General features: G+C 33.2%; 3 protein-coding genes across 4 annotated transcripts; 1 reads left to right on the forward strand and 2 right to left on the reverse strand.

Moving 5' to 3' along the window:
- LOC109363259 (BTB/POZ domain-containing protein At5g60050-like) lies at positions 336-2,232 on the reverse strand. Its single transcript, XM_019609460.1, has 2 exons — positions 1,741-2,232; positions 336-1,441 (listed from the first exon to the last, which is right to left on the reverse strand). Exons 1-2 carry the CDS (start codon positions 2,146-2,148, stop codon positions 491-493), a joined length of 1,359 nt encoding a protein of 452 aa, XP_019465005.1. The 5' UTR covers positions 2,149-2,232; the 3' UTR covers positions 336-490.
- Positions 3,412-6,687, forward strand: LOC109363257. The gene is made up of 4 exons (XM_019609459.1): positions 3,412-4,641; positions 4,940-5,482; positions 5,774-5,863; positions 6,276-6,687. Exons 1-4 carry the CDS (start codon positions 3,727-3,729, stop codon positions 6,360-6,362), a joined length of 1,635 nt encoding a protein of 544 aa, XP_019465004.1. The 5' UTR covers positions 3,412-3,726; the 3' UTR covers positions 6,363-6,687.
- On the reverse strand, positions 9,910-13,520 carry LOC109325689 (probable serine/threonine-protein kinase PBL5). 2 transcript variants are annotated; one of them, XM_019558195.1, is made up of 5 exons: positions 13,244-13,520; positions 12,453-12,711; positions 12,077-12,266; positions 11,573-11,964; positions 9,910-10,514 (listed from the first exon to the last, which is right to left on the reverse strand). In XM_019558195.1, the coding sequence occupies exons 1-5, from the start codon at positions 13,333-13,335 to the stop codon at positions 10,194-10,196; spliced, it is 1,254 nt and encodes a 417-aa protein (XP_019413740.1). In that variant the 5' UTR covers positions 13,336-13,520; the 3' UTR covers positions 9,910-10,193. The 2 variants fall into 2 exon arrangements, with proteins under 2 accessions (XP_019413740.1, XP_019413739.1); XM_019558194.1 differs by having other exon boundaries at positions 12,453-12,706; positions 13,239-13,520.

The raw sequence follows: 19,191 nt of genomic DNA on the forward strand, positions 1-19,191 counted from the left end.
GATTGGTTTGCATGTTCGGGTGTTTCCTTATTTATCATGAGGTGTTTTACGTTGAGTAAAATTCAGGGGTGCTTTGGACGTTACCTCAAATAAGGTTCAATCAACTTACTTTAAAAAAACATTGAATTTACTCTCATTATTTGTTTAACAGCAAGATCCTTGAGGATCTCCATGCTGCTTATCTTGCTAAATCAAGTTTAGATAGCTCTAAAAATCTTGTTTTGCATGTGCTCACTGCCCCCTGTGTCAATTCTAGTACCACTATTTCTAGCTATTTTTCGGATAGTGATTTTAAATATGAAATTTGTGCAAGCATTAACTTGTTTTTTCTTTCATTGGTACATAATTCTTTTCAAAGCCAAATTCTCTTGTCGGTACAATGGACAAAAATATAAATACAAATGTTAAGGGCAGGAAAAACTAGAAGAGGAAATGTAAAATGTAACTTATTATTTACAATGTAACTTAAGGTTTCTTGCATGCATATTTTTCAGCTTAGGTAATCACAGATAGTTATTTGCAACTGAGTATTATTATGCTCAGGTGAATAGTTTCTGATGAAAGCTCTTCTCCACCAAATCTCAAACGCCTTCTGAATATTCGGGCAGTCATCTCCTTTGTTAAGAAATCGATCAAACCAATTCATCAACACAGCCTGCTGTTGGAGTAAAGGCAGTGTTAATATAGTTTGGCTTAGTCCATCCTCAACCAATTTCTTATCAACTGTTCTTGAAGCTCTCCTCATCCATCCAAAATCTTCATATAGAGGTTCCAGCCATGTTGACAACAACGAAAATCGGATTTCTTTTGACACAAATATGTGTCCCCTTCCAATGCCAATACATAGTTGTGCTGTGATTCTACTGATCTCGTGGCGGTAAATGGTTGGAACATTGGAATGAAGTCTAGCAAGTTCTTTCTGATCTGCCCATATTTTCACAAACTCATCACCCATCTTTTTGCAAACCAAGATGTCAACAATCCATTGAATGTTGTCAGCTTCGCGATTTATTTCACTCATTAAACCCCCTCGATCTGGCCTCTCTTCTGTGCTAGTTGCTTCAGATAGGCATAGGACAAGAGAACTAATGCACCTGTGACAAACATGATAAAGAGTGTCTTTAGAAACATCAATTCTGTAGCTATTATTAGGTACATCCTCTTTAAGCAATCTAGATACCAGAGCTTTCATTTCCCTCCGAGCTTTGTCATCTTTTGCTTGTAGAACACCGCTTATGAGGGTCGCGAAGACGTCATCAGCTCTTGCAGTGGTAGATGGATCAGATGATACTCGAAGAAGAACTTGAGATGCAGAGTCATGAAGTTGCAGATGACCAAGCTGAGCTATGATTTCCTCTTGTTCATCCTCAGTCCAAGGAATAGCTTCCAAATATTCAAGGCATGATGCAACTCCAATGTCAAACATGATAGCTTCTGATACCTACAACATAAGGCAAGCCATGTATAATAATTATAAGTCTTCTCTACCTAGAAAACAAAAACACCAACAATAGTTTAGTGAAATAATCACTCTTTAAGGTAGCTTTTTGTTGACATAACAAATAACAAAATAGAAGAAATGTTCTGTCCCTTTCTCTTTTGTTCCACCTCTTTTAGTTGAACCAAAAATTCTCACATCATATTTTCTTCTACTTACAAGATACAACAAAAACATAAAACATAACTCATGTAAATCAAAATTATCTCAAAAGGTAAAACAGAACACATTATGATTGATACCTTAAGTAAACTCAAAACCTTGGAAACATTTTCACCCATGAACCTGAACCTCATCTTGAGATCCTCACAGTACATCAAAACAACAGCTTCCACATAAACTTCAACGTCGTCACAATCACTGATTTCTACTGAATGCAACATCCTACTCTCACCTCGAAGCTTCTCCGCGAAGAATCGACTCTTCTCACCCAGAACACTCTTATGCACCTCCATTGAAACCTTAAACCCGTCCCTAGAAACCACCGTGAGCTTCACGTCACCGCCGAATGGAGGTTCTTGTAGCAGGTTGGTTAACCGGCCATGCAGTTTGTGGCGGTTGTCATGGTGGGACATGATTTGGAAGAGGGTTTGAGGAGAAGAGAAGGTTGAGGTTGAAGAAGGTGAGAAAGTGAAGGAATGATGAGGCATGAAACCTTGTTTTATCAATGCTGATATCTCAATGGAATTTGTATTGAACCTTTATTAGAAAGCGATGTGGGGCACAAACATGTCCCTTCTTCTTCTACTATCACTCACTCTACCTAAACATTCATTCTTACATTACCCAAAAACTACTCACTTTATTATCACATCATCTTTCTTAAACAAAAAAAACAAGAGAAAAAATTTGTACTTATAATTGTTTCATCTAATATTTATTTTTAATTATTATTGATTTTTAAATAAATGTAATACAAACGAATAATAGTAGATGATGTAAAAAATTATCATCTTTAGTTCCTTTTCTTTTTCATTTAGCATTAAGTAATAAATTTTGTACTTTTCTTGAAATAATGAGTTTTTTCTTATGTGTAATGGATTTTGTGGTTCGTAGGTTACAAGTTAAAACTTTGGAGGTCACTGTCAGTCTGTCACTACCATGCTTAATTACAAGTACAAGTGGCTGAAATTGCAAAAGAATAGTATACCATAAAGCATTTCATACAGAAGAATAACTGCAAAAAAAAAAAAAGCAATGCATGCAGTCAACATAGGCTTTAAATATGTCTACACTAATAATGTGAAAGGATAAAAGTTTGAATGTGATATTCATGTATTGTCAATATAAAAATTTATATATAGTTAATATATATTTTATTATTCATTTGTATTTGAAGAGCTAATAATGATTAAAAAATGAATATTGGATAACGGTATGACTGTATTAAATTCTTAGGGTGCATACATTTTTTCTCTAAATATTTTAGTGCATCTATAAATGATAGCAGCTTGATATATTCATCCAAAAGGTTTTGAAAGATTTGTTAATTAAAAACTTCCCAAGTGAAAAGAAAATTGAGATATAAGAGAAGATAGTAACATTGCCAATTATCATTACTAAAAAATAAATAATGATCATCGTGATGTCATAAAGATGTTGAATAAGAGCGTTGACAATGAAGGCAATCTATTATCGTAAAAGGAGAGTTGAAAAATATCACAGACCCAATTGCTTTTGAAGAATGAATTCCTTGAAAATTAAATATTAAATTCTATTCTTGTCCCTTTGTTAAACTTCCAACATTTTTATCTTCCCTTGCTATGGATATTGAAAATAGAATTTGTGAAAGTCCATTCTATACAATAGTCTAGTGGTATAAGGAAGGAGTGAGAAAAAGGAACAAAAGAGTTTTGGACAAGAAAGAATTGTGGAGGACCATAAATAATAAAGCATAAAACATAAAAATTTGCTTGAAACTACATTAAATCTAAACTTTAAAAACAAAAATCAAGTATGTTTTTTTCAACATTGCTTCCATTTTAAACGCATGCAACTTCGCTCAGTGTTATAACAAACTTCATTAAACAACATAAGTAAACAAAATACTAGGAAAATGATTAATCTCTCTTTCTCTATCCTCAAGTGTATGTGATCCGAATGATTCTGAGCTTTCATTTCCCTCCATTTCCATACTCAGGAACAGAAATAGTAAGGCAACAAAAGCAACAACCTGAAAGGAATTGAAGACTCTAGAAAACAAGTTATTATAACTGAAAGAACACCAAATGTACCCTTCTTTTAAGCAACGCACCATTCCTTGGTTCATCCTACTCATGATTATATTATACATCATATATTCTTCCAACCTTCTCCTCATTGCCAATAAAAAGCGGCTACAATGTTCTACCACCTCAATCAATTTAGAAAATGCAGACAATGACATCCAAGAACAAAAACAGCTTGAGATTAGTAATACTAATACATCCTCAGATATAGATGCTGTTGTTCAAGAGAGAAAAATAACTGAGGTTGAAAAAGAAAAGGAGAAAGAAGAAGAGGAGGAAGTAGAAGAAACACCCATTGATGAGTTATCTCAAAGATTTGACACAGAGCTCAATCACATTGTGTTTGGAATAGCAGCTTCATCAAATTTGTGGAACCAGAGAAAAGAATACATCAAGGTGTGGTGGAAGCCTAATAAAACAAGAGGGGTTGTCTGGTTGGATCAAAAAGTGAGTACAAAAGCTAATGAGGGGTTACCACAGACTCGAATTTCTCAGGACACCACGAAGTTTAAATATACGAATCATCAGGGGCAGAGATCTGCATTGAGGATTTCAAGGGTTGTGTCAGAGACATTGAGGCTTGGTTTGAAGGATGTGAGATGGTTTATGATGGGAGATGATGACACAGTGTTTGTGGTTGATAATTTGGTCAGAGTTCTTTCCAAGTATGATCATACTCAGTTCTATTATATTGGGAGCTCATCGGAGAGCCATGTTCAGAATATACATTTCTCGTACACCATGGCATATGGTGGGGGAGGATTCGCTATAAGCTATCCATTGGCTAAGGAGCTTGCAAGGATGCAGGACCGTTGCATTCAGCGATACCCTGCTTTGTATGGCAGTGATGATAGAATGCACGCTTGTATGGCAGAGCTAGGGGTACCATTAACAAGGGAAACTGGGTTTCACCAGGTAATTAACCCTACTCATGGCTACTGTTATAGTTGTGATTATTTTGTGGTGATCACAATTGCAGATAATCGTAGGATAAAAGCTGCAATTGTAGTTGCGACATGGTTACAAAAACTATCAAAACCATAATATAGTGATCGTAATTGCAACTACTTATAATAGACTAATGTCAAACAATAATACGATTTGCTTAAATGGAGAGTGTCATTATCATTTGGAATGTCTGGTGAGTGGTGATTTTGTTTCTTTTGTGTTTGGAAAGAACTGAAATGTGCCTTTATCTTTGTTGATTGTGCAGTATGATGTGTATGGGGACCTATTAGGCCTTCTTGGGGCACATCCTGTGACCCCCCTAGTGACATTGCACCACCTCGACGTAGTGCAACCGTTATTCCCAAACATGGATCGAGTAGAATCACTGCAACACCTAATGAAATCGGTCAAGCAAGACTCAAGTAGTGTAATGCAACAGTCAATCTGCTATGACCATGACAGATACTGGTCCATCTCTGTTTCATGGGGCTATGTTGTTCAAGTTCTAAGGGGGGTATTATCCCCTAGAGAGCTAGAGATGCCTACACGGACCTTTCTCAATTGGTATAGAAGAGCTGATTACACCGCATATGCCTTCAACACAAGGCCTGTAGCTAAAAATCCTTGTCAGAAAGCCTTCCTTTTCTATATGAACAGAACTCGATATGATCCTGCCAGGAAGAAAATTATTGGTACTTATGCTCGTTACAAATCTAATCCCCCATACTGCAACTGGAAAATGGAGTCACCAGAAGAAATTGATTCCATCATAGTTACAAAAAGACGGGATCCTCTTCGCTGGCAAAGGGTAAGGATGCTCCAAAATTCATACCGATACATGCATTACTCCATACCTTATTATATGATGAGATACCTGCCTCTAATTTTTCTTCTTCTTTTCATACCTCCTGTCATATAAGGTGCACTGTGCTTTACATGTGTTTGTGATAATTAAAGCACATGTTATAGACTGAAAAGGCTGTAAGCTTTTGCATTACAGACAGAAAGATGCAAAACCTTTCATATTAACTTGAAATTGTTTATCGATCAACATTGAAATGAATCCTTGAACTCACTGATTCAAAAATTTGTTTTTCAGTCACCAAGGAGGGACTGTTGTAGAGTTCAACGGTCACGTAAGAGCTCAACAACAATGCACCTATGGGTGGGAAGTTGTCAAGGGGGAGAGGTTAGTGAATTGAAATTATTGAATCATTAAGGTCGGAATTGAGCTTCCAAATTCCAATGATTTTCCCAATTCCCTAGTTGTAATTGAATCAAAAAGTCCACAGAACACAAATTGAAGTACTTTCATGGACCATAATGTCACATTCTACACTTTTTTTACCCTCTTCCTCTATGTAAATTCAAAAAAACATATCACTGGTTGTTATGTCATGGAATGCATTCTATGTATGAAGGACATCAAATTCCCATACTTCCAATGAAAAACTCACAGATTAAGATAGTATTTCTATTCTATCTAATCTAATGAACACCTCAAATTTATCTGAGGAGGGTTGACTCCAGAAATCCTCAATCCTTTAGCCTCTGCCCCCATTTATTCTTCTCACTGAACGAAATGTTTCTTCAATTATTAGGTGAACTTGCTGGAGGAAAGTATGTTTCGTCCTCCTCCTCCCCTAATAGATTTTGAGGGAATAGAGGAATTGGTGATGATGCAGTAGCAGCAGCCAGTATGGTAAAATCGATACGAGTATCATTAGGTGGTAGTGGTGGACCAATTGGTTTTATGGATGTAATCCTACCATCCTTCACATCCACATGCACTGTTTTCAAAAGATCAAAAGACTTTATCAGCAAATTGAAGGTAATTCAACTCCAAAAAACACTTATCAAGTGAGATCATGGACAGTAAGAATTGATTTAGAAGCATGAAAAATCAATTATCCTTAATGTAAAGTCTTAAACTTAGTTTCACAACTTCAATTGCTCCCATAGTATACTGAGTTTTTTTGCCTGTATTTTTTAATTATTAAAAAGGTATATTTTTTTGGACAAAAATCACTTGTCCCGACCTCATTCTCTATGACAGGTCAATTAAAATGTTACTTTTTATTTTTAAAAAAAATTCTTTTATTACTGTGACAATGTATCATTGGCCGGGGACAATAATTACAATTACTGCAATTCTGAATATCTCTCCTACCACATGATAATTTCAAGTGTCCTTCCTTCTAATGGCAATCCAAAACCATTGCCTTGTGAGCATGTTTTAATACAGATAGTGTTCAAGACTTGACCAATTCAACTAACTTGTCTCAACCCGAAGAAAATCACATTAGACTTGTGTCTAAAATTTTGATCTAATGTCTTTGTAGACATGGTTGAGTTACGCTTCAATATTCCAAACTCAACCCAATGACACGTTTATAAAAAAAAAATAACTGTGCATTTTTTAAATAAGTATTCTTAACCATTCTTTACCCTTTTCTCTCTGCATCACTTTTTTCATTGCCTATCGATAAACATAAGAATATGATCCAAAATCTTGAACACGAGAATGTGGCTAATCACTGATCAATGAAATATGATAATTGATAAATAAACGAAAATTGATACGGTACCTGGAAAAGAGAACCACCAAAGAAAGAAGAAGCATAGTAGCACAAGTACAGGAATTACGTGAATCCATTTCTCCGGCGACCGTGACCGGGAAGTATCCCTCCTCACGGCGGCACTCCGTCGGTGGTAAAGAGGAAGGTCTTCAAGAAAATCATCATCGCCAGATCTTCTTCGCTGTGCACCATTGTGCTGCTCCTCACCTGAACCACGCAAATTTGAACTTGCCGATCTCAACTGCATTTTTTTTCCAATTTGGAAGCAGCACTGAAACAAAGAGAACAGAAGAAGTAGATGAAGGAATGGAATTTATGGTGCGAAAATGCGAATCTGTGGGAAAATGTAGATGAAGGAATGGAATTTATGGTGTGAAATTGCGATTCTGAGGAAAATCTGTGAAGTAGTTCGAAGGTGGAGACTTCGCGTTTTGTTTAACTGATTGGTTAGTTCGTTAGGCACGCTAACAAGTAAAAAATTTGGCGCGAATGTATTTTCTCGTGCTAAATATGCTTTCTGCTTTCAGTAGCTTTTCACTCTTACATGATAAGAGATATCTTGAGAGAAGATACAGTTATTATTTTTAGAGTAAAATATTTCTATCCTTCATTTTTTTTTTTACCTACTTAATTTCGTCTCAAAAAAATTGATACAAATTAAAATGGTTCTAAAAAAATTTAGATGATGGTAAAGTTAGTTATTTTAGGGCCAAATTTCTCTCTATTATATGTTATAGAACATGCTATAAATAATTAAATTGACAAACATTTGAAAATTTTGGGAACAATTTTAGATTTCTAAATTTTGTAAGACTAAAGTTGTAAGATCAAAAAACATGAGGACTAAAATGAGTATTCACTCTTATTACTCTTATTTCTATAATATTGCATAAAGATTTATATTATCATATGTAATTCATTCGTATTACTAATGAAATCACAAGTTAATTTTTCTTATGGGATAACTATCGCATACTGAAATGTGTAAGTAAAAAATACAATTCAAATGAGTTTTTGCTGATACGTCAAACTACGGTATACCGAAATTACATCTGAGTTGCAACAGTACAATGTTATTTGGCAACTACATTAAACCAATTCAGTTTGCATGTCATGGAAAGTGGAAACATTTAAGTGTGATGGATGTAACAGAGTCTTCTCAATTAAGCAGTGTTATGCTATCCATATTGTAAAAACATGATCTTAATCCCTCAGCATAGGGCCAATGCACTTGAGTGTGATTTGTGTGTTGGTGGAAGGATATTCAAAACTAAAGGGTGGTTTAGCCAAACATATCGTAACCTTCAAATGCTTAGTTACCTTTATATAACCATGATGAAATTTATTTTTCTTCACATGGAAAAACCAAAGCTTGCCAATTACCATTTTTGGATCATTGCACTTCTTACAGATCTATATATAAGAAGGAATATATACATGGAAAAACAAAAGTTCAGCAATAAATATATATACATATACGTATACCAAGATGTAAAATCTTTAAATCTATACCTATTAAATATATAATCATACATAAATATTATATATATATATATATATATATATAGTTAGAGGAGGGATTCGTTTGCACCCAAGTTAAGTTACACTCAATCTCGATCGTTCATTTTCTTAAATCCATCAAACTAAATGAGTGGAACTTAAAAATTATTTAAGATTTCTCTTTTTATATCTCGTCATTTATTTCACTCACTTATTTGATCCGTTGGATTTAAGAAAATGAATGACTAAGATTGAATGTAACTAGTGTAACTTAACTTGGGTATAAATGGATCCATCATATAGTTATATACATATTTTAACAAACATTTTATAATTAGTATAGAGTATAGTTTTTATATTAATATATGAATATAGTATTGTATATGCTAAAATTAAAATCTTCATCTAAATCAATTTAAAAGCCTCATCTACACACATGTATGGTCATCATTAGAGGTATGGACAATATAAATTTCAGTTCAAATGTTCTTAATAAAGAAATATTGATCATATTATTTGGATTTCTCTTCACAATATATCATGTTTTGTTTAACTTAATTACATTTATCACATTTTTTATTTAAAAGATTATACTTATTTCTTATGCAGATCAGTGTAATAAAAGGAATGGAAGGTTTGTGTAGGTGTAAAAAATTGAGAGGTAGTTTATAATTTCACTAAAACTTAGGGTGTAGTTAATTTACTCTAAATTTTAATTGAATTAATCTAGAGTTGAAGAAGTGATTCATATTAAACACGATTTAAGTCAACAACAATCGTGCTCAACTAGGTCAAGTTCCACTCATTTCCAACCAAATTGGTATAAAGAACTGATGTGATATGCACTATTCATACAAATTATTTTTGTGCTAACATTAGGTATGGACAATTTGAGTCTCTGATGCAATCTAATGAAATTGAGTAAAAGATCAACGATAAAGGAGTGTGTTTGGCTGAACAAACTTACATATATCCAAAAATAAATGAAAATTATGACTTTCTGAAAGCTATAAACTCTTCCAATAATTTACCTCTCATTTATGCCCTTTAATTTTTTCTTCAAAAAATGTCAATTTTACCCCAACCTATTGGACCCAATATATCACATGCCCTTTTAAGGGTTTCACAACTAATAATTTATGTGAAACAACTCTAATTGATGCAACTAGCTACCAAGCTATAAACTTTCAATTACAATGTCAGAAATTTAGGTACAATCTACTGAATCTAAACTCTAATAAATGGGCAAAAGAAGAAACCTATGGAGATGCATCTTAAATACAAGACTGATATCTGGTCAGGTATACACTGAGGGGAATACTAAAAGAAGAAATGTTCATCATGTGAAAAACTTACATTTTCAATAGCACCACTTATATCCTATGAAACAAAACTTGATAACTAGACACATCAAATATCAACAGACAAATAATCTACCACCTAGTTTACAGATCTGTCTGTTTCATTTCTGTCATCACTAACAGTATGTTTATGTCTATAATCACAATCCCTTCTCGCTCTCGGAGAGGATGGACTTCTACATCTTTGTACAGGATGAATTTGAGGATCATACTTCTGGGAAGCAAGGTAATTTAGAGCTGTAACGATATCAACTATAACAGGCCGCATATTAGGCTGCTCTTGAACACACATTGCAGCAATAGCAAGAGCTTGGTATAATCCTCTCACCGGATATTTACCTTCAAGCAATGGATCAACCATTTGTGAGAATTTCTTTCGATCTCTGAATAAGGGTCTTGCCTGCAAACAATGCATGTGTACCAAAGGTAAATTTTTTGGAAGAAGTAGAATGAGTTTTAATCAATTTAGGTAACTTATCAAGTACACAATAATTGGAAATTTTCAAAATTGAGACATTTGTTCCTATATCCTCAATGAAATAGAATCAAGCTATATTATGACTTTTATTTGTACTCGAGTTATATGACATCATTAAATTATAAAGCCGATAACTTCGATCTTTCCAGTTACCTATAGTACCAGCTAAGTAAGAACATAAAATATGCAAAACCAATTTGTTGTGTATTAAACACCACACTTAAAGTAAACAATGGATGGAAATTAGAGCACGTATTATTTCCAATGACTAGACAAAGGAAGGGCATATCACCAAGCATTGCGCTCAATGTGGTAGAAGATTGTTCACTTCGCCCTGAGAGCTCGAGCTTGATTCCTCACTAGTCACCAGGCAAAGGCACCATTTTGCAGGGCATTGAATTGCTCCATTTATTTCTCTGATGGGCCCATGTTGTAAGCTTTTCCAGTGGGGTTTAGCACTGAGGGGTATAGTCACCGTGCTTAGTATTGGGCCCAATGCTCCTTGATGGGTTCGGAGGGTACAATCCTTGCTCACCCATTTTTTCATGCCAAAGGCTTGCGATGATATGTACAGTTCAGCATCACTAGACTCTCAACTAATGTCAATCGAGTTTACTTGAAGTCTATGAAAGGGGAGGCATGAGCAGACAGATTAATGAGGTAACTTCAGAAAAATGACAAGCTTTTCAACTTTGCAGTGCTCGAGAGAAAAAATGATAAAACAGGCTGGTCTGGCAACAAAGATTGATGAGTCTCAGTACAACATCCTACAAATTCCTACCTGGATACTTTAACTAACCGCCAACCCTAACGCAAAGCCACAGTTCTTATAAAGATGGCACCACAGGGTTACAAGTAATTGAACTTGCAACTCAAGTTCTCAGCCATAAAAAGTCCATAAGAATAACTTCAACAGAAACAAATCAACAAAGAGGGTTCCCACATTAAACAATAAAGATAGGTAAAGAGACTTGACATACCCATGCGACAAGATTTTGCTCTTTGGGAGATTTTGTATTGTCAATGGCTTTCCTGCCAGTGATGAGCTCCAAAAGAACAACCCCGAAGCTGTAAATATCTGACTTGAATGTTAACTGACCTGTCATTGCATAATCGGGGGCACAATACCCATATGTACCCATAACCCTTGTTGAAACATGGGTCTTATCACCACTTGGGCCTACTTTTGCCAAACCAAAATCAGATAACTTGGGATGATATCCCTCGCCTAACAAAATGTTAGAGCATTTCAAGTCACGATAAATGACAGGAGGCTTCATTTTATCATGCAAATACTCCAAACCTCTAGCTGCACCGGCTGCTATTTTCATCCTTGTATTCCAATCAAGTGGTTTTCTACCGGGGGGAAGATCTACAGTAACAGGAGAGAAAATGAGATGAGCCAATGATAAACAATGCTGCTGACAGTATAGCGATTCTATTCTATATGAAGAAAAATAAGATATTAGGATTATGGTACATACCGAGCAAATGGTTCTCCAAAGATCCCAATGGCATGTACTCATAAACCAATAGCCTTTGTTCTCCCTCAGCACAAAAGCCAATCAATTTGACAAGGTTAGTGTGATCTGCCAAACTCAGTGTCAACACTTCAACAACAAATTCCCGAATTCCTTGAACTCCATGAGGGTCAAGTTGCTTTATAGCTACAACCTATACAAAAAATAACAAAGCATGATCTCACCAGAATTTGAAAGAAACCGTAAACACCGTAAGACTAACATGTAGTCATTTAAATTCACTAGCGCATAAATGTGCAACACATTGACAATAGCTGGATCAGGTTCAATGCATTAATAATTCCATATTATTACTCTCTTTTTTAAAATAAAAACAAACCTGATCTATTTTCCCCAATTGCCCTTTGTAAACCTTGCCAAAACCTCCTTCACCCAAAAAGCAATCTGATCTAAAATTTCCTGTTGCAGCTGCAAGTTCTTCGAAGATGAATGACTGCGCCCTGCTAACGTTATCTTTTCCATCTTCAGAAACCTCATGTTTCATATTTAAACTCTTTACATCCAGAGCAAGTTGATCTCCCTTATAACCATCTTCTTTGTTCCCATTCACTTTTAAATCACCTTTGACCTTATCTAGTACAACACAAACAGAACACACATAATGTAAGAAAGTTAATCCGAGGTGAGTACAAAACCAAAACATCATACACAGCACCGAAGCTTGAAAGCAAACAAACCACAAAATGACAAGTTGCAAATTTGGAATATGGATCCAAGTTCATCCAACGTTTCTAAATTTGGGAATGGAAAATTTTAATTTTTAAAAACAAACCGCAGATATTCAAAATGGATTTTTTTTTTTTTTTGTTAAGGTATGCCTGAGTGAAAATGATGATTCATGTGAAAGAAACGTTCAAAATGGAAACAGATGCATTCAAATTAAACCCAGATGACCCCACTATGGGCAATAATTAAAATAATAATGAAAATTTTAACTTTGATCAAATTAGGACATACCCATCAAAGAAATCACTTAGAGAATAAATATAAGTATCAACATGATCACAGAAAATGGGTACAAAACCGTACATGTTTTTATCTGTGTAGTAGTAAAATGCATTCAATCATAACATTCAAGTAAGTAGAATCAAAAAATAAAATTTACCTGTGGTAGTGTGATTAGTGAGCTTGTGGGTGTGGCTATAATCTTTGGTCTCCACCGATTTTTTGGTTGATTTCCCTGTGTAACAAAAGCAACTCATGTTCTCTCTCTTCTCTCTGCTTGAGCTATGAGAATAGAAACAGAAGCTAGAAAGAAATCACCTTAAACGTGAGAAAGCAAGTACAGGAAAATCAAAATGAGAGTTCGCAGAGAGAGAGAGAGAGAGTTGTGTTGTTGTTGTGGAACAGTGTTGTGAAAATGTAATGTGTGTGTTGGGATTGTTGGACTTGAGTGGTGCTTTTAATGAAATTGTGGGTCAAAATATGAGGTGGGAATAAATTGTAAACTAATGTTCTGTACTCATCAAGCAGAGAAAAAAGACAAACAAATTCGGGTCTCTCTGTCTTTTCGATTACCTAGGGATGTAATCTGCTGTATTGCATTCCTTCAAAACATGTATATGCATTCAGGTGTATATTATATTATCAATATATAAATATTACATTATTTTTTTAAAAGTAATGCTAATGTAGGGTGGGGAACATAAAAATGATTTAATATATTTAATTCAAAAAGTATAATAATTAATTACTTTCTAACGGATCACATTGAGTTAACATAGATAGAAGGTGGTTTAGCAAATTCCTAAATCAAGTGGGATATATTCTGTGTTATAATTTGTGTCATTTTATGTATTATTAACCTGAAAAATATTTAATAATTAAAATTTTAATTTAAATATATTTATTTATTATCATATGTAGTGATATAAATTGTGAGATAGTAAATGTAATCGCATCAAGTAATAGGGATGCAAAAATATATTAAATGTAACCTCATTGGATTGGGGAAATCCGTGTACAACCCGCCTCATCTTCATTTTTGGTTTTTTTTAATTATATTCACTCTAATATTAATTCCTATATCAATTCCATTCTAATTCTAAATATATAAAAGATCATCAAACTTAAAAAATTAAAGACTTGAGAATTAAATCTTACTAGTGAAACAAAAAATGCGATTTTATTTGCTTAGCCATTCGGAATAACTAGAATTAATCATTAGGGACATAGTGACCCCGATTAAATCACTAATGATTAGATTAAGAAGCTTGGGGAGTAGGACAATTAATTCTATGAAGAACATAATTTATGAATAAACTCCAATTTGCTATCTAATCAGGACATAATATGAGACATAATAACCTCTCTTCCTTGCTTAGCCACCATTTAAATTCTGGCTACCATCGCATAGAATGCCCCAAAGTTCAGCATTAAACTCAGAACAAATGCTTTAATATGGTAACTATATCTCATGAACCAACCACCATTATCATCACAGAATGCACCATTTGTGTTAAGCTTTATCCAACCACGCAGCAAATTACTTATTTCATATGCTTCAAATAATGTCGAGTAATATATGTGTCAAATATGAGTTAGTATAGTAAAACGTATTAGTTAAATATATCATATAAATATTAATTGATGTGAATTAGATTGAGCCAATTTTGAAAACAACATCCGAAAATTCATCCAGTCAAACCAAATAAAAAAGCCAAATATGACAGATTTATTCAGTTTTCATTGATTTTTTTTACATAATAATAGTATCTTGTATATTTTCTAGAGTTTAAAATCTATGCAGTGATTATTTGTAATACTCTTATTTGAAAGTTAATATTGGCTGATATATAAAGATGAGATTTACTAATAGTGTAAAAACACTTGCACTATGAGTGTATACATATTAAATCATATTTTTTATATTTTATTTTTAAATCAAACACTGCTTTGATGACGTAACGAAACAATTGTGCGAGCTGGTTAGCAAAGATCTTTGTCCATCGAAAACTGCCAAGGGCCCACAAATCACATTTTGATTAAACGTTTCTAAAAAATTGGTGGAAATAATAATAATAACAATAATAATAAAAACTAATAAAGTGGTCAACGTCTCGATAATTTCAACCGGGCCCATTTAGTAACGTGTCATTGTGGGACCCAGTTCCTTACGCGTATAGTTGTGATTCAAACGGTGATCCACGCGTTACAGTTCCGTTGTTGTGACGGAGCCGTTACATGTGACGGGGAAGAGAAGCCAACCAATAAGGGAGGTGTTTCATGCGGGGATTGGCAACACTGGATTATTGCTCCTGGGTGATTGTGAGGCAAATAGATATAAATCATATAATGTAGCAAGTGAACAAAGCTATTCATGAATTATCTAATTTTGACACTCCTTAAATACTTCATAAGTTTTTTATTAGGTGTAATACATATATATTGATAGTGTAAGAATTTATACATAGTTAGTATTAGTTTTATTTAAGAGTTAATAAAGATAATTGTATACAATGTATTGACAATGTAAAAAATTCTTATTTTCTTCGTATATGCATCTTTTTTTATTTATTATTTAGTTTTGGTGTGCATTAACTCTTTTCTATTTTATAGTTGAAGATTAATGTTGGGAAAGATTGTCAGATGAATTTTATTTTTATTAATAAAATACTTTTATAGATTAATTACTTCTTTTAGCATTAAAGCTTGATTTAATTTTTTTATACTTATTTTCTTCTTACTCTTCAAAGGACTAGTTTGCATATCAATGGACGTTGATTTAAGTGGTACATGTTTGATTTCCCTTAAGCAAGAACCCGAGTTCGAGAATACATGTAGGAAACTAAAAAAAAGGACTTGTTTGGATAAGGATTTGTTGTTTTAGTTTGAACTGTAAATTTCTACTATAAATTTACTTAATTTAACCATTACTAGTTGAAGTAAGCAACTTGGGATAAAAGTTCCAACTATGTATGTTATCATGTGTTAAAACAGGGGGAAATGATTAAGTACTAATTAAACATGGGAAATACTTTTCAATATGCCAGTAATATAATAAAACAAGGTTATGTACCATTTTCTAAAATTAAAAGACGTTCAGATCAAACACTATTACTATATATAATACGTGGTACCTATTATTGTGAAAAAGAAGGAAAATACACTTTACTAGAGTTTAGTCAACGTTATTAATATTAAAGCATTTATCTAGAGACGGAGTATATATAATTTTGCATTCGATATCAGAAGTGCACAAGTGTCTAAATACGTAACGTTACTCAATCCATGGTCGGCACATCAAAACAACGTAAGAAGAGCCTTGTTTATCTTATAATAAATACTCTTTTTGATATCTTCTAAAATAAAAGAAACTAGTATTGAGAAGTAGTTACATCATTATTTTAATTTAAAACATTTGTTATATAACAATTTGAAAGATTTGTAAGTGGATGAGGCAACAGAATTTAGAATTATTGTAGCACAAAATGACTAATCTAGAAAGTTTCACTATTTGAACTACAAACATTAGCCATAAAGTAATGAAAAAATAAGTATGGTGACAACAATAAGCATTTGAGAATGACTTCAAATAATGAAAACAATAAGATAATGGAAGGTATACGTGGAGACGCTGCATTCAAATAATATGAGATTTTTTATATCATTATTATAATATAAGATAAGAAGGTGAGGGGGAAAGTAGGACATTTTGAAAGAGATAGTTGAATGATTTGGCACAAATTTTCGGATAAATGTAATATTTATACATCAATACTATAAAAGTTTATATATAATCAAGATATTATTTATTATTTATTTATATTCCTTTTATTTAAAAATAAATAATTGATTAATTATAAATGATGAGTGATACAATAACAATCTAAAAAACTTTACATTGAGCATTCATCTTTACCTGTTCATCCATTTTATCCCACGTTGCCATATTTTTTGTCACGATGGATGCTAAGAGACGTACAAGATGACAAAATACACACACTTCCACTAAATCTAAGGCAGATTCTAGAAAGTGAGATTAACGATGATAAATATATGAGCAACTAGATTAAATTATATGTCACTATTCACTACCTTATTCATCAGAACCTTAAATATTTACCATCGAAAAAAAATCAGAACCTTAAATAAAAGTCTTGAATATAAATGACTCAATATTAAAACTTCACTTAATGGTCAGCCACATGTGTAATGTAACACTAAAAATCTTAAGTTAAGATTATACTTTCATAAGATTGGGATGAGATTGCCGTAAAGAATTAGTTAGTAATCTTCCTAAGTGATAGTGTGATATGGATACATAATTTATTAACATTTCATTAATTAGGTAGTTGAGTGGATTTTCCACTTTTGTAAAGAGGAAAGTATCCACCATGAGATGCCTTCTGATTACGTTGATAGGGACGCAAATCTTTAATGTAAACCATGATTGATGCGTAGTTAATGAATGGAAATCACGCATTAAGCATTTAAGCCATATCCACCTTTTGGAAGAAAAAAATACTATTTTTTTTTGTATAACTAATAGTTGGTTAAGGAATTAGTATATTTCAGGTGTATGATTCTCACTCTCAATGTATGTTTCTAAAAATTGATTTTTTTTCATTTTGATATATCTAAAAATCTAATCGGATCTTACACCATTATATATATGTTCCCACTTGAACCAGGTTAAGCAAGTGCATGCAGATGAATGTGCCCATATCTTTGCCTCTAAAGGTAAAACCAGCTCATTCTACAAATGGTAGATCTTAGTGACACCCATAACCCATTAGTGAAATTCTACCTTCCCAAACCCTATTCCTCCTCAAAGGGGGTAGGATACGGCTTTATCAATATTTCAATTTTCAAGGGACTACATAGGAAAGGGAAAATATTAACATCCATTTAATTATATGTCAGAGTTTAGGTAACAACATTAATATCAACTTTATGCATTGACCAACGATCCTATATAAGTTGTTTTAGTTATATTTCTAACGTTTTGGTAGCTTAATATGATGTCAATTAAACCAACAAGATATTGGTCTAATGGTGTAAGATCTTACTTGATCTTTAAGATTGATGATTTGATTCTTATGAGCGACACTTGTTGTGAGGAGCAACCACGAACCCGAAAAAAGATTAGTTCGGGGACACCCTTGATACCAAAAAAATATGTTGTCTATTAATTAGTTGAAGTCTTTTTCTGATCATCAATAATCCATAAGATATTCGTAGCTTGAGGTTGCGGTTTCTTTTACGGCATCTACATGAACCTTTTTTCTTCCAAAATGGAGAAGTGTAATAAATATGATTCACACCACAACCCAAAAGTGGTAATAGCGCTTATTTATTTGGGTGCAGAAGTATGAACTTTTTTTTTCATCTTTTGGTTGTGGCTACGTTTCTTGTTCATGGCACGGATTCTCCACCATCTTTTGAATGGTTCAGAACCAAAATGAAAATTTCTGGAAGTAGCACTAACCAAAGAAAAAGTGTATGTGCACCACGATGAATGGTATATATTGTCCTAATTTTAGGGTCAAAGAAAGGAACTGCTAGTGCTAGGCCACTTTGAATAATATGTTTACCCTATTTATGTCCTTCTGTGGGGCCACATAAGGAAACTTGCTAGATTCCCCAAAGTTTATGCATAACAATTCTTACCCTTATAATAACATTGGATCACTTCACTTAAATGGTACATTATATCAATTATATCATTAACAATAAATTATTAGAATTAAGTATGCTAGTTATATGGATTTAAATGATATGTTTTGTGGATATAAAGTTTGACATCAACTTCTTATTAATTTGTTTACAATCTGATGTTTATCATCAATCGTTGTTTCTCTTATTTATTATTAAAACACATGTAAAAAAAGTAGATATTGATATGAAACTTTTTACACCCACAATATATGCAATTTAATTCTAGCTATCCAAGTCATGAAAATTCTAATTATTTCACGTTTTCTAATGTATCCAACCACATTTTTAGCAACCTAAGAATGTAAACTAGATTGTGATACATATTTTCAGTTATTAAAAATGTGTCATTGGTTACACATGCCAAAACTCATATTTCAAATAATATGCAAAATTTTCTT

This window comes from Lupinus angustifolius, chromosome LG13 (assembly GCF_001865875.1).
Source record: "Lupinus angustifolius cultivar Tanjil chromosome LG13, LupAngTanjil_v1.0, whole genome shotgun sequence".
NCBI lineage: Eukaryota > Viridiplantae > Streptophyta > Magnoliopsida > Fabales > Fabaceae > Lupinus > Lupinus angustifolius.

Bases quoted from the DNA above. Each gene is read 5' to 3' on its own strand.
- LOC109363257 (XM_019609459.1), top strand. From the start codon at position 3,727: ATGTACCCTTCTTTTAAGCAACGCACCATTCCTTGGTTCATCCTACTC. The intron at 4,642-4,939 runs GTAATTAACCCT...TTGATTGTGCAG, and splicing joins GGGAAACTGGGTTTCACCAG to TATGATGTGTATGGGGACCT. The intron at 5,483-5,773 runs GTAAGGATGCTC...TTTGTTTTTCAG, and splicing joins ATCCTCTTCGCTGGCAAAGG to TCACCAAGGAGGGACTGTTG.
- LOC109325689 (XM_019558195.1), bottom strand. From the start codon at position 13,335: ATGAGTTGCTTTTGTTACACAGGGAAATCAACCAAAAAATCGGTGGAG. The intron at 12,267-12,452 runs GTTTGTTTTTAT...TTTTTTGTATAG, and splicing joins AATTGGGGAAAATAGATCAG to GTTGTAGCTATAAAGCAACT. The intron at 11,965-12,076 runs GTATGTACCATA...CTGTTACTGTAG, and splicing joins TTTGGAGAACCATTTGCTCG to ATCTTCCCCCCGGTAGAAAA.
- LOC109363259 (XM_019609460.1), bottom strand. From the start codon at position 2,148: ATGCCTCATCATTCCTTCACTTTCTCACCTTCTTCAACCTCAACCTTC. The intron at 1,442-1,740 runs GTATCAATCATA...CTTATGTTGTAG, and splicing joins AGGTTTTGAGTTTACTTAAG to GTATCAGAAGCTATCATGTT.